The following is a 13835-nucleotide window of genomic DNA, read 5'->3' as shown; positions in this document are numbered from 1 at the left end:
AATGGTGTCTACTAATCTCCATCTTACTCCTGGTCAGACCTCTTCCTTTATATTTCTTCTACACTTTTACTCCATTTGACTTTCCTCTTCTGTTTTCATATCCATCTGGCCCTTTCTTTTCCTAGGTAACACAAAGAAACATACTGTATGGACCCAATTGAGCTGTTCTTTCCAGCATCAATTGACGGGTGCCTAACAATTAGGAGATCTACACATTAGGTATCTAGAACATGGTTCCTTCAATATTCTTACTGAACTCTCGCACGTAAATTTAGAATGTATCAACTCTTTTATAAAGATAGCAACCGAATTTGTTGCCAATCGAGTGATTCTACCTTAGTGACCGAATTTTACAGTTGTTGCTACAAAAATTTAGAAGGGGTAACAAAATTTTGGTTGTTTTAACCGTAATTCTTCATTAACATCTGACTTTTTGTTGACAGAACCGAAAAATTCTATGTGTGCAACCGAATCATTCGATTGGCAACAAATTCGGTTGCTACTATGAATCTGTATTTTCTGTGTAGTATCCGTTAAATGACTATAGTCTTCCAATCTCCATCTTACTCCTCGTCAGATTTGTCATTCCTCATCTCTTTTTATCTCTACTGTATGGACCCAAGTGAGCTGTTCTTTCCTACTCACGCCAAACACGGAAAACTCCAAGAGGTGACCTAGTATCCGTCAAAAGATTGCAGTCTACTAATCTCCATCTTACTCTTCCTCTATATTTATTCTACACCTACACATATTCTATCTGACTTTCCTCTTCTCTTTTCATCTCTCTCTATTTCTATATTTTCAGGTAACACAAAGGAACCTACTGTATGGACCCAAGTGAGCTGTTCTTTCCTGCTTCGATTGATGGCTGCTTGATAACCTAACCTAAACATTGTTTATTTAAGAAATATATTAAATTTTGTGCGAGAAGCCTATAGTCTCTTTTAATTACTGCAAAAAAGTAATAATAACTTACAAATAAATTAGTTAGTTGCCAACATCTTGCCAACTAAACTCGCTATTTTATTAAAATTAACTAAGTTTCAGTACAGTCAATAATAATTATTTACTTTCTACACATATTAATATTCTATATTTACCTTCTAAACTTTTACAACTATTAATATATTTTTTTTATATTTTTATTATTATAACAGCCACTGCAGTACTCTAGGCCCCCTGAGTCATCATATTCATCAGCTTGTGAGTTTTATAAGTTTTTTTTTTACTGCACATGTGGAAAAAATCATACCTTCTTATTTATTTTACGTGAATTATGTATTAAAAACAATAATAAAAAAATAAAAACAATTCCAGTAATGAGAAAATATTGTAAATTCTTTGAAAAAACAATAATAACTAACTAAAAAAAACCACCGCAATATTTTACACTTTCAAATGTTGGCAGTTTAGGTTAGGGGGAGGGAAGTTCATATGAGAATTGAAATGTCTTGTATGGGAAAATGTCAATTGATATTTTCAAAAAAAAATAAAAATGTTTTTTTGATGACCTCTAGCAAATGTCAGGAAAATAGTTTAAAATAAATTTTATAAAATTTAAATGTTAATGTTCATGGGAAATTTATGATAATTATTTTAAAATAAAGTTGTAATGTTTGATTAGTATTTATACCGCAAAACCATAAGATAATTTATAGAAAATAATTGTAATAATATAATTCATTAAATATATGTTTAAGTTTTGAAATTTTCTACACAATTGTGTTTAAAAATGGTCCTTCGAACAAAAGTAATGGTAAGAAATAATATTACAAAATATTTGAATACTTTTGTTTGCTTTTTTACGGTATTATACAAATTAAATATTAAGCATAATTAGAAACCAAGTCATTCAAGAGTACGATTATACTTTTCTCTATTCGCTCAACAATATATACCAGCTCAAGCAAAACCAAACATTTTATATTGAAATTATAAAAACACTAGTAGTAATACTGTTATTTATTTTTTTATCTCAATTTTATTTCTGAGGTCACTTCTTGTATTAATCAAGGTTGACCTTTTAAAGTTCATTTATTTATACATCAAACCAAACAATGAATGACAGCTGCTTAAGCATTTTAAACATTTCAATCATTTCATTGTACTTTCTAGGTACTCAACCAAAGTATTTTTAATTTATCTATTGCTGGATTAAGATAAACAAAAAAAAAATTATCTAATTTAAATGTAATTAATTTACGAATCGCCATAAAACATTTTAAAGTGTGTGCTTTATTATTTATAGAAGAAATTAAAAATATAAATATTTATTTTTACTCATTTTAAACACTTAACGGCAGAATATACACACTCTAATAAATTATCGTTTATTTTGTTATAAAATTAATTACCGCCACTTTAAATAGTGTCTTATTATTTTGCATTAAAATGTTAGTGTTGAGTGTGAAGCGCGCTATTTCGTTATCTATTTATTCATGTTACGTTTATTATCATGTATTTACTACATAGAAACAAAATAATGATAAATAAGCACAATGAACGATACAAAAGAGTTTCAATTTTAATAATTTTCTTAGAATTTTTTCCCAGAAATTTCCAAAAAAAAAATAAAATAAACGGTAATATGAGTAATTTAAACAAGTGTTGAGCAAATAGTATGTTTCACGTTGGTAAATTATGACAATAGAGGGATTCACAGAAATTTCATTTAAGATTGCGATAAAATATTGAAATGGTAAAAAAGCACTTAATTGTCATCACTGGATAAAATAACAGTAGTAAACTCTTCAATCTGGCAACTCTTAGGCTAAAATGTTGTCAAGGCGAATTCATTCCAGGTGACGTTAAAAAGCCAGCAGCCTATTTTTTGCTCTATATGTTTTATCACTTCTATCTGTCAAGATAGAGAGATTCGAAGGGTTGTATTGTGTAGAAGTACACTTCCACTCGGAGACCCATAGTATGTATCCCTTATGATGAAATATAACTAGATGTGAAGAGAAGTCAAGCAATGTAGAAATAAAGTGAAAAAATCCAGTCCAAAAAAATACAGGAAATATCGACTGGATTCCCCTGATAAATCCTAAAAGATTACCTAGATCATATCTAGCTATATCCCCCAGTTAATCGTTGAATTTTTCTCCTAGACATGTTTGCCTGAGACCCTGTAATCAAGTACAGTTACACAGAATAAATTCCACTGTTTCTACTTCCTCAATATCCTTGCACAGCATAGTCCCATATCCCATTTACCAATGAAGGCTCCAATTGAGCAATGACCGATCATAGTTCCTACTAAATACCTGTAACTTTTCCTATCCAACCCAATTAGTATTCTGGTTGTTTTGCATCCAACTTTGGCCAAATAGCCCAGAACACCCTGCAATCCGTCCTACAACAGCAGCATTGGTTCGTAGAGTCACGGAATCTCTCGAAGATCCACATATAGTAGTGGCATATTGGAGGTTTAACCTTCCAGTTCCTATTAATATAGTCCAGATCCGAATCCTGCCTAACCAGTTCATCTGCTCAGTTAACCTGATTATGTATAGTTCCAATAACGCCTCTGGAGCCCTCTTACAGTGCCCTTATAAAATCCGTGACTTTACATATCGTTAGGATCTCTGCCTGGAAGAAGCAGCTGTCGCCTGGCAATCTGCGATTAAAAAAACGGCCAACTGGCCTACACCATATACAAGATACTAGCAGTCATAATTCAGGGAAGACATCAAAGTAAAATGTAGAACAATCTACGAGATTAACAGGTAGGTTTCCGGCCAAACAGGAGCTTCGTAGACCAGACCAACAGCCAACGCATTATAGATTTCAAGAAAGCCTTCGATACTATCAGACAGAAGTCTCTGTTCTTCACAAAGCGAATATAAGTCAACCATTTAACACAAACATTGGAGTAAAACAAGGAAGCCCCTATCACCCCTGCTATTCACTACAGTGCTGAATGACATCATGAGCGAAGTCTGTTCAGAGAGAAGAGGAATCACATGGAGTCTCTCACGTCAACTCGAGGATTTTGATTTGTGCGGATGATATTTGTCTACTCTCGCACAAGATCTCCAACATGCAAGCAAAAGATTAGACGATTTTGAAAGATTAGCACGCAATGTTGGATTTGAGATAAATATCAAAAAAAAACCAAAGTTATGGGAATTGACAATGTTAGCACCAATGAAATAGACGTAAAAAACAGGCTCAATAAAGCGAGAACGGCAATCTGAAGACTACAACCAGTATGAAGAGCTGACAAATATCCAGACGAACCAAGATTAGAATATTCAACGTGAATATACTACGGAAATGAAACCTGGTTAGTATCGAACACAATCTCGCAAAAACTACAGGTATTCATCAACAAGTGCTACAGAATCATATGCAGAATATTCTGACCTGACAATATCAGCAACGTGGATCTTACCAACGAGGAACCCATACTAACACAAATAGGAAATGGAGCTGGATATGCCATAATATCAGAAACAATCTTATTGTGGGCCTGACTCCATCGAATGACTGGTACTTTTAACTCTTCTCTTCGATATTCTCAGCAACGGAATTTCGATATCAATCGCAATAAACGTATACATGACGCATATTACGAACTTGCCCAAACAAGGTGGGGTAATGAATCCAGCTGTGCCATTACGATGATGATATAGCCTGCGTAAACGCTCGTGGTATCTACTTCGACTACAACGAATATGACTTAGCAATATGGTGGCTATGATCAACGGGTATTGCACTTTCGGTTCCCATGCTGCAAGACTTGGGTTACATTATCACGACTTCTGCATAAGTTGTAAAAATGAGGAAGAAACCATCCTACACTTCGTTTGTAATTGTCCGGAACTGGGAGATCTACTTGATAGGCTTTTAGGTGAGCGATCATTTAGTTCCCTCTCCGAGTTATCTGTGAGGGAACTAAGATGCTTAGAAGCCTTAAATAGGGAAAGCTGGTGGTTAATAAGACCGAACATGCAAATTGCACCTCATGGTTACCCAGCAATTCTCCCAATTCTTAACATCCTCTCCTCCTACTTCTCCCATTTCTACAAATACTCATCTCTTGCAAATTTTCTTTTCTTTTACTTCTATTTCTCTCTTCTTTCTGTTTTCATTTTCTCTTCAGGTACCACAAAGGGAACGATCATTGGACCCAAGTGAGCTGTACGAGACGAAGGTTTTGGACCGATTACCTAACCTATGATGCTAATGAACATGTCACTACTACAGTGAATGAATTGGTAAATTTGGGGCGAACATTGAATTATGTGCTACCACACCTAACAAAACATTTACGATGATACCGAGCAGAGGATTATCGTAAAGAGCCGCAGACTCTGTTCTTCGGGATTATGCGATTGCAATCTACACTAATGGCTAAACACGAATAGGGATGATGTTGAATTTTTTTTATAAAAAAAATTTTGGTAAAAAAAATTTTGGTAAAAAAAAATTGGCAAAAATTATTGTTGAAAAAAATTCCAAAAATTGTTTGTTGAAAAAAATTTGGGTGAAATCAACTTTTCGTATCCCACAAATAACTTACATACATGATTCGTACATCAAAATATTCGCTACAGAGCCGGCTCGGTTTATATTTGAAATCGAGAAAATCGGCCCACAAATGGCTGAGATATGAGAGAAAACCAGGACAACTATCTGAATTACTAAATCATTAATACAGGACAATATGGATATCTAATGATAGATATTTCAAAGACCATTGCAACGGCGTATATAATGCCATAGTAAATCAGACTTACAATTGGTCAAAATCGGGAAAAATATTTTATAAATCGAATTTTTTTCACCAACATTTTTTTTTTCATAAAATTTTTTTCAATAAAAAATTTAAATTTTTTTTTTTTTTTGAAATTAAAAAACATTAAAACTGAAATTTAAAAAAAACGATAATAAATTAAAAAAAAAAATTTAATTTTGTTTACCTAAAAATATTCAAAATTATTATTTTAAAGCATGATACAATAATTGTAGAAGGTAGAATCACTAGGGAGAGTTTTCAATATTTAGCCCTATAACGTCAAACATTGATTTTGATTTTTTTTCATATTTTTTATATTTTCTTTTGTTTGACGTTACAAGAATTGTATAATTGAGAATTTATTTTATACTGGGTGTACCTTATGTTGTTGTATCATGTTTTAAAGTATAATTTGGTTTTCAATTTTGTAAAAAATATTTTAATAACTTAGAACTTTAAATTTATATTTTAGTTTTATGAATATAATCGGTATATTGATAACACTAATATGTAGTTTTTTAACCAAAGCAGAATACAAAGCGTTTTGCTTATTATACTCCACCCAGCGGAAATCGAACCCGCAACCCTCAGATTGATAGTTCAGCATTTTAAGCCAAATATTTCATAATTTTACGTATACATAATATTTATTATCGATAGTTTATGTTTGCTCTGTAATAATTCAAAGAATACCATTGTAAAGTAATTTAGACATTTGTCAAATTGGAATACATTTAATATCCTGCCAAGGTCGTTATCAACAATCTTACATGTCCAAGATCTAATGTAATTATCATATATTTAATATGAACATTATTTATTATATGCTGCTTTGTTAACACTGACTTTAAAGTACAACTTTGATTCTTTGCATTTTTCAGCTGCAAGATTTCACTATAAAAACGCTAATAATGTTAGCACTTTTAAATTGCAATTTTGGTGATTTTTTTAACATCATTTTTTAATTTCATATTGTCAGCACTGTTTTAATTTATTCAAAATTTTATATTTTTATTTTGGATAATTTTCGATTTTTTATTATAGAATAATTTTATACTTTTCGTTTTTATATATTTTTATGTATTTTATAACAGAAACTTTCACTGATATTTTTGCATATATAAATTTTATATATTTATTGTGTGTTTTTCACATTTTTATTTTTCAAAACTTGTTTTTTGTTGTTGTAATAGCAATATTTGTTTTTATTTTTTGGCATGTTAATTAGAAGCTAATTAATTTATAGGTATGATATTTTCTAACACAAACTCACACAGTTTTTTATTTTTTATTAAATAAATTTTTAAATATTTTTCGAAAGATACCAATTTAACATTTGTTTTCTCTCACAGATTTTGATTTCTATTTTGGTTATTTTTATACATAAGAAATATGATTTAAAAAAAAATTCAAATAATTTTTTTTTGAACACTCACCCACAAAAACACATTTTACACATATTGCCGAAGGAACGTTTTTTACTTTTCCGGCGATTTTTCTGATAGAAGACCGTCGTCGAACCGTTCTCAGGATCTACGACCGTCTGCATTACCCCATTCGGGGAGGTAGTTGTGGTTATATTTGGTTGTGTATTATCCATATTAGACATTTGTAGCGAGTCACTGTAATGAAATGAACCCGAGGCCGCGTTTGTACCAACTCCCGTATTAGCTGGGTTATCGTTTGAGGAATTTAGATTGTAGGATTTTGAGGTTGAACGACCGAATTTGGCGGCTTGAGCCGCATTATTTAGAGTAGTTTGCGAGGCCGTAATGTTGGACGCTGTGGTACCCGTTGCAGTTTGTTGTGTGGCAAAACGCTCACGACTACGTTCATTTCTAAAACGTACCTGACCGTCACGCGCTAACGAGGAGGCGGTAGCACTACGTAAAAGTGGTGGTGGTGTTTGTTTCGTTTTTAAATTTTGTTGCGATTGAAGCGTTAACAACGACGACGACGAGTATTTTGTTGTGCCGCCGACAACACCGAATAGTTGACTGAGAAAACTTGGTGCTTGATGAGTGTTATTGTGTTGTGTTGAGTAGCTATAGCTGCCATGACGAGAACGTTGTTGTTGTTGATGTGTGTTTGTTAGGTGATGGCCATCAGCCCCACCACCACTGCCACTATGATGATGGCGTATGAGTAATTCAGTCTCTGAATCGGTATCATCAGACTCTCCGTCGAAATCTCTCAAAGGTAAATCAGTACTAAGAGACATAGCGTTAGAAACACCAAGAATTTTATGTGATCGTTGGGTAGGAAGTCAGTAAATGGGTGGGAAGTTTTAAATAACTGTGACAGTAACAAATTGAAAGAAGTTGTTTTTTCTACTGATGACTAACTTAACTATGATGTGGTTTTGTTTGATTGATTATTTCTAACAAATTTAAATATTGCTTTAACTCTGCAAGTTATAAACATTGGTAATTGTTTAATGTTCTTGCTGCCATTCACTTTTACTTTATTGCCTCTTTAATAATCTTAAATTTTAATTGTGGGCTCTATAAATGCCACTGATAAACATTATCTTTTGGCCGTAGCACGTTGTTTTTTATTATTTAATTAGTTGTTTAACTTTATTATACCAATTAACGTGTCTACTCATAAATAGCTCATCATTTATTCGAAAAAATATCTGCTCCAACAAAATCCACGGCAGCAAATAATTCTTGCCCTTGTCTCTATTTCTCAAACTTATTTATTTATGCACTTAACACCTTTCTGTCATGTTTTTTAGCTTATATTTGTTGTTTTCTATATTTTCCCGATGTTATAGTAAATTTTTACTATTTGTTTATTTTATTTATTAATTTATATCAATTTAGAGAGCAATTTTTTTGATTTTAATTCATAATTTAAGTTTTTTCACACACACTCAAACACACACACACCTTACACCTAAAAATGTAGTAGCAACTGTCAAAAAGATTTTGCAAAAAACCAGCTGTTTTGGTTTGTTATTGTTGTTTTGTTAAAGGAGTAAAAGAGATGGGGAGTGAGTATAGGAATTTTAGGTGACATCACAACAAAACAAAAGTAATGCCAAGTTTTTTTAAAATAAGACTCTAGAGGAGATGCCACATAGTTTACTACACTGAAAGAATTTTAAATATAATGGATATGGATTTTTTGTTGGTATAATTGAAAATTGTGGTATTTATTAGATTTCTGAATGGATTTTAAGGATATTTTTGAGATAAAATCAAATATACTAGGTTTTGTATTAAAATATATTAATTAAATAATTCACTAAAATCTTAATTCGAAATTAAAGAAGTAAGAAAACTATGTTTCACCAATTTATACTTCAAAATAAAAATTTTAAACAAAATTTATTTTTTTTCATTTTTTGTAAAAATAATGTTTCGAATTGTTTTTTTTTAAATTTAAAAAAAAAAAAATTAAAATTTTTTCCTAATATTTAGCGAAAAAAAAACTTTTGGTGAAAAAAAAAATCTGGTTAAAAAATATTTCTTCCGATTTTGACCCATTGTAGGTCCAATTTACTATAGTCTTATATACGTCGTTGCAAAGGTCTTTGAAATATCTATCATTAGATATCCATATTGTCTATATTAATGACTTAGTAATCCAGATATATGTAGGTCAAAAATCGAGGTTGTCCTGAATGGTTTAATACAATTGTTAAGAGGATATATTGTGAGCAGAACCAATTTTGTATATGAAGTTTTTCCCAGCTACATTTGGGGGGTCTTCAGCCAATCATATCCCATAAGAAATTTAGAGGCGTGAGCACGTCAGCCGCTCACGTGAGCCGGATATGTATAAAGTTGCCAGATTGGCAGCACCTTGCTTATGGTTCGCCAGTTTGGCAACTTGGCATTACCTTTTTTTCTTATTAGAACAAAATAAATTAATAAAATAGTGACAATACTCCAACAAATACAACATTTACAGAAACAACAGGTACTTTGTTTTTGTTAAAGGTAAGTGAACTGTCAAAGTTGCATGTTGTTGTTTTTGCTTTTGGGTTTGTTGTATTGTTTGCCACAACAACCACAAGTGAATTGACAGTTCAAACTGAATAACAAAAATAGTCAACTGTTCTACTGAGTCTACTTTATTAATTTTGTTTGATTAGAACATAAACAAAAGAATACACACACACTGAGCTAGTGTGAGTATTCATTCATTCATACATTTTTGAAAACAAGTGTTTAAACTTTAAAGGACAACCAGTTGGAGAAAATTCCTTAAAAGGAACAGACAAGTTGATAAAAATAAAGAAAAATTGCAAAAATTTATTAATTAAATACTAAAATAATAGAAAAAGTCTATAAAAAACACAATATCTAAGAAAATAATGTTTAATTTCTTGAAAGAAGTAATGGCGCCTACAACGCGTAGTTCGGCTCAGCAGCAACAAAATGAAACACAGGCGAAGAAAGAAAATTTCGAGGACTCGGTGAAAACTTCTTTAGCAGAATCTCCACCAACAGCTATTATTAAGGGCTATAAGATAACAGATAATGAACGTTCTAGAAAATATGGCATAGGAGCCAATTCCTTGCAAATGCTTAAGACTAAAGCCAAAATAAAGTTTCCTGTAAGTATGATATCCAGTGGGTTTTTCACTTTTTGCGTCGTGTTTTTATTTTGTACAAATGACCTTGGAATTTTTGCCACCAGGGCCAATTATATCAGTGTTGTATTTATTGTTTCAATTATGTTTGTTGTTGGGGATAAACTTCCTTTCCTTTTATTTATGCGAGGACCTTGTCAAGTGTTTTTTTTTTGTGTACAAACAATTCAATGTCAGCCAACCCCAAATACAACTCAAAGCATCCATGTACTCTTAATGCGCAGTTGCCATACAGCCACCTGTTGGTAATGAATGAGTCGTAGTTGTTAGTTGCTATTTTCATTCTTCTTCTGCTGCTGCTGTGGGTTACTTTACTCTTGGCTAAGAAGGACATTAAACTTTTGGCATGTTTTCTTTTTTTTTTTTTTGTATTTTTCAGATTTTGTTTGCTTTATTTGTTGGTTGTACCTTCACATTTCTAGGATGCAATGCATACAGGTCAGGGTTAACATGCTGTATTTGCTAGTGGAGGAAATGGAGGTCAAGTTCAGGTTTAGAATAGGAAAAATGTCAATGTTACATGGCATTGCATACATAATAAGGAGATTACAGAAGTGTTTTAAAGCAAAGGAATAGATTTCAAATGGAAATACATCAAAATTCTTCAAATTGCTGGTAATTTATTATCAATAATGGAAATTCTTTTTGTTTCATTTCCATTTTGCATAGGAATATTAAAATTTTTACACTAAATTCTCAAGATTTTTGCAAAATTTTTAGTTCTTTTAAGAATTTGTTAAAATTTTTAACATAAATCGCAATAATTTAAAAAAAAAATTGTGTTTCATTTCCATTTTTCATAGGAACGTTTTACAAAAATTAAAATTTAATGTAATTTAGTTCAATATTATTCCTGAATTTATATTTCTGATGCCTATTTCAGTTAATTTATGCAAAATTTATATGTTTCAATTCCATTTTTCATAGGAACATAAACTCAAAGTTATGAATTCTCAAGATTTTATTGCGGATGTATGTATTTTTGCAGAATCTTTAGTTGTTTAAAGAAATTGTTGAACATTTTTAACATAAATCTTAATTATTTGAAAAAAAATTGTGTTTCATTTACATTTTTCATAGGAACGTTTTACAAAAATTTAAATTTATTGGGATTTTGTTATATATTTATGCTTAACTAAGATTTCTAATGCCAGTTTTAGTTATAGTTTTTAAAATTTCTATGTTTCATTTCCATTTTCCATAGGAACAAAAATTAATAGTTTTAAATTCTTGAGACTTTATTGCGGTCTTATATAGCTTTGATAAAACTGTTCTTAATTCATTATCAAAAGTAAAAATTCTCTATGTTTCAATTCCATTTTCCATAGGAATATTATAATTTTCACACTAAATTCTTAGTATTTTTGCAAAATTTGTATTTGTTTAAAGAAATTGTTGAACATTTTTAACATAAATCTCAAATATTTGAAAAAAATTGTGTTTCATTTCCATTTTTCATAGGAACGTTTTACAAAAATTTTTATTTATTGGGATTTTGTTATATATTTATGCTTAATTAAGATTTCTAATGCCAGGTTTAGTTATTGTTTTTAAAATTTCTATGTTTCATTTCCATTTTTCATAGGAACATAAAATATAATTTTTAATTTTTTTAAATTTTATCACGGAAATGTACTTTTTTATTATTTTATTTTAGCTTTAACAATTAAAATAAAATATTGTAGCTGAATAAAAATTATTTAAGGAAATTGTTAAAATTTTTTTTAATTTTTTTCTAAATAAATTTTTTTATTTTCAGATCAAAGACTTGCGCATTTATTTAGCCTCTGATGGCTACGAAGTTACCGATGAAGACTACTTTTTAACCTTGGAATCTCAAACTCTATTCATAGTGGCTGGTCCCGAAGCCATAATAACCACAGGTAAGAAATTAAACTTTTTTACACTTTTTTTTTATATAACACACGCTTTTCTTACAGATAGCGACTTTGAATTCGAACAATTACGCCAGAGATCTCCTCTGCTCAAAGTGGCCGACATTATCTATGACTTTATGGAACAACAACCCGAAAAGTTTGGCAAACTAATAGCAGATTATGAAAAGAAAAAATTGCCTCATTGCAGAGGAGATGTCAAGACTCACTTAAGCTTAAGAACGGAACATGCTGAATGGTTTATGGGCCAAGAAGAGAAATGCCACACCAAAGAGGAGGCTCTGGCCAGAAAGGCTCAGGATCGTGTAAGAGCTTATTACTACAAAACCAAAGATGAACTAACACGCAATCATTTGTATCGGCAAAATCTTAAGGCCCGCAAAGTCATTGACTCAATATTGGAGAAGTTTCGTTATCTGTTGATAGGTTGTGATTATTTTTCCATGATATTTGATAGAAAATATGAGCCAAAACATGATTTCCTAGTGGAAAAACTAGAAAAAGATGATGAAACTGATGCCCGATCAGCAGTGCCAAATAAGAAGCTGAAACAGGTCATTAAAGACTACACTTTAAGAAATGAGATATTAGATGAATGGTCCGTCTCCCTATGCACCGATTTGGGTGATTTTTATTGCCAAGGAGCCTATTCAGGTTCTCAGAATAACTGTGCTCTACAACACTCCATCAATCCTTATGCTTCGCGGGAAAATCTAATACTGTTTCAAGTCTGGAATCTAGATCATCAAATAGAATTATCACGCTCCATTTTACCCTCTATAATAGCCAATGTCCGCGATTTAATAGAGCAACCAAAACGCTTGTGTAATATACACAAACAACCTGTTGTAGACATCTCAGTGTTGGAATATTTTTTGGAAATATTTTCATTGAAAAATCTCAAATTAGTGCACATTGTTTGCCATGAAAAAGTACAAAGAACTAACAAATCAAATGGCAGATTATTGTGCAACCAGTGTCATGAATATAAAATTGTAGAGGAATTAATGTCAGTACAGGTACTCAAAGAGGGAGCAGAGGATCAGGCAGATTGGTAAGCTGAAGGTTATACTGTTAAGGTATTAATTTTCTATTGTTTTTTAGAAAAATGTCCTCAGACAGTAAGTTAAATAAATCAAATTATAGTATTATATACATACATATTTATAGTAGAAATGTTAGTTGATTTTCTTCTCTTTAAAAAAAGCAAACATAAAAAGCTTTAAAATCATTTTACAAAAACACATAAAACAGGTTGTTTAAGAACAAAATAAAATGGAATAAGATATGGATTTCAGAACAGAAACAAGGAATTTGATAAAAAAAACTGGATTTTCTTAAAAAGCTTTTAATTTGTTCACAAATACATTAAAAACATGGAACTCACAAACTTTTTATTAAAAAGGACTAATATTTATAATAAAAGCAGCAAAAAATAAAATTTTTTTTGAGTTCCTATGAAATATGGAAATGAAACACAAATTTTTTTCAAATAATTTCGATTTTTAATAAAAATTTTAACAATTTCTCTTAACGAACTAGAAATTCCAAAAAAATCTCTAAAATTTTGAAAATAATTTTAACGTTCCTA

General features: G+C 30.9%; 2 protein-coding genes across 2 annotated transcripts in view; one reads left to right on the top strand and one right to left on the bottom strand.

The window, feature by feature from the left end:
• Nucleotides 1–7979, bottom strand: part of LOC135952091 (probable phospholipid-transporting ATPase IIB) — a 44217-nt gene extending 36238 nt beyond the window's left edge. The window contains exon 1 of the mRNA XM_065501887.1: nt 7180–7979. Within this exon, the coding sequence (XP_065357959.1) occupies nt 7180–7964 (785 nt within the window). The 5' untranslated portion in view covers nt 7965–7979. The remainder of the gene's footprint in view (nt 1–7179) is intronic.
• Nucleotides 7980–9936: 1957 nt separating this feature from the next.
• Drep4 (DNA fragmentation factor-related protein 4) lies at nt 9937–13513 on the top strand. Its single transcript, XM_065499863.1, has 3 exons — nt 9937–10313; nt 12109–12232; nt 12290–13513. Exons 1-3 carry the CDS (start codon nt 10071–10073, stop codon nt 13300–13302), a joined length of 1380 nt encoding a protein of 459 aa, XP_065355935.1. The 5' UTR covers nt 9937–10070; the 3' UTR covers nt 13303–13513.
• The last annotated feature ends 322 nt before the right edge of the window (nt 13514–13835 follow it).

This window comes from Calliphora vicina, chromosome 2 (genome assembly GCF_958450345.1).
Source record: "Calliphora vicina chromosome 2, idCalVici1.1, whole genome shotgun sequence".
Lineage (NCBI taxonomy): Eukaryota > Metazoa > Arthropoda > Insecta > Diptera > Calliphoridae > Calliphora > Calliphora vicina.
Note: the sequence above shows the minus strand (reverse complement) of the source record. Positions and strands in the feature narration are given on the sequence as shown.

Excerpts from the sequence above, each read along its gene's own strand:
- Drep4 (XM_065499863.1), top strand. The coding sequence starts at position 10,071 with ATGTTTAATTTCTTGAAAGAAGTAATGGCGCCTACAACGCGTAGTTCG. Across the intron at positions 10,314-12,108 it reads AAGCCAAAATAAAGTTTCCT|ATCAAAGACTTGCGCATTTA; the intron begins GTAAGTATGATA and ends TTTTATTTTCAG. Across the intron at positions 12,233-12,289 it reads CGAAGCCATAATAACCACAG|ATAGCGACTTTGAATTCGAA; the intron begins GTAAGAAATTAA and ends CTTTTCTTACAG.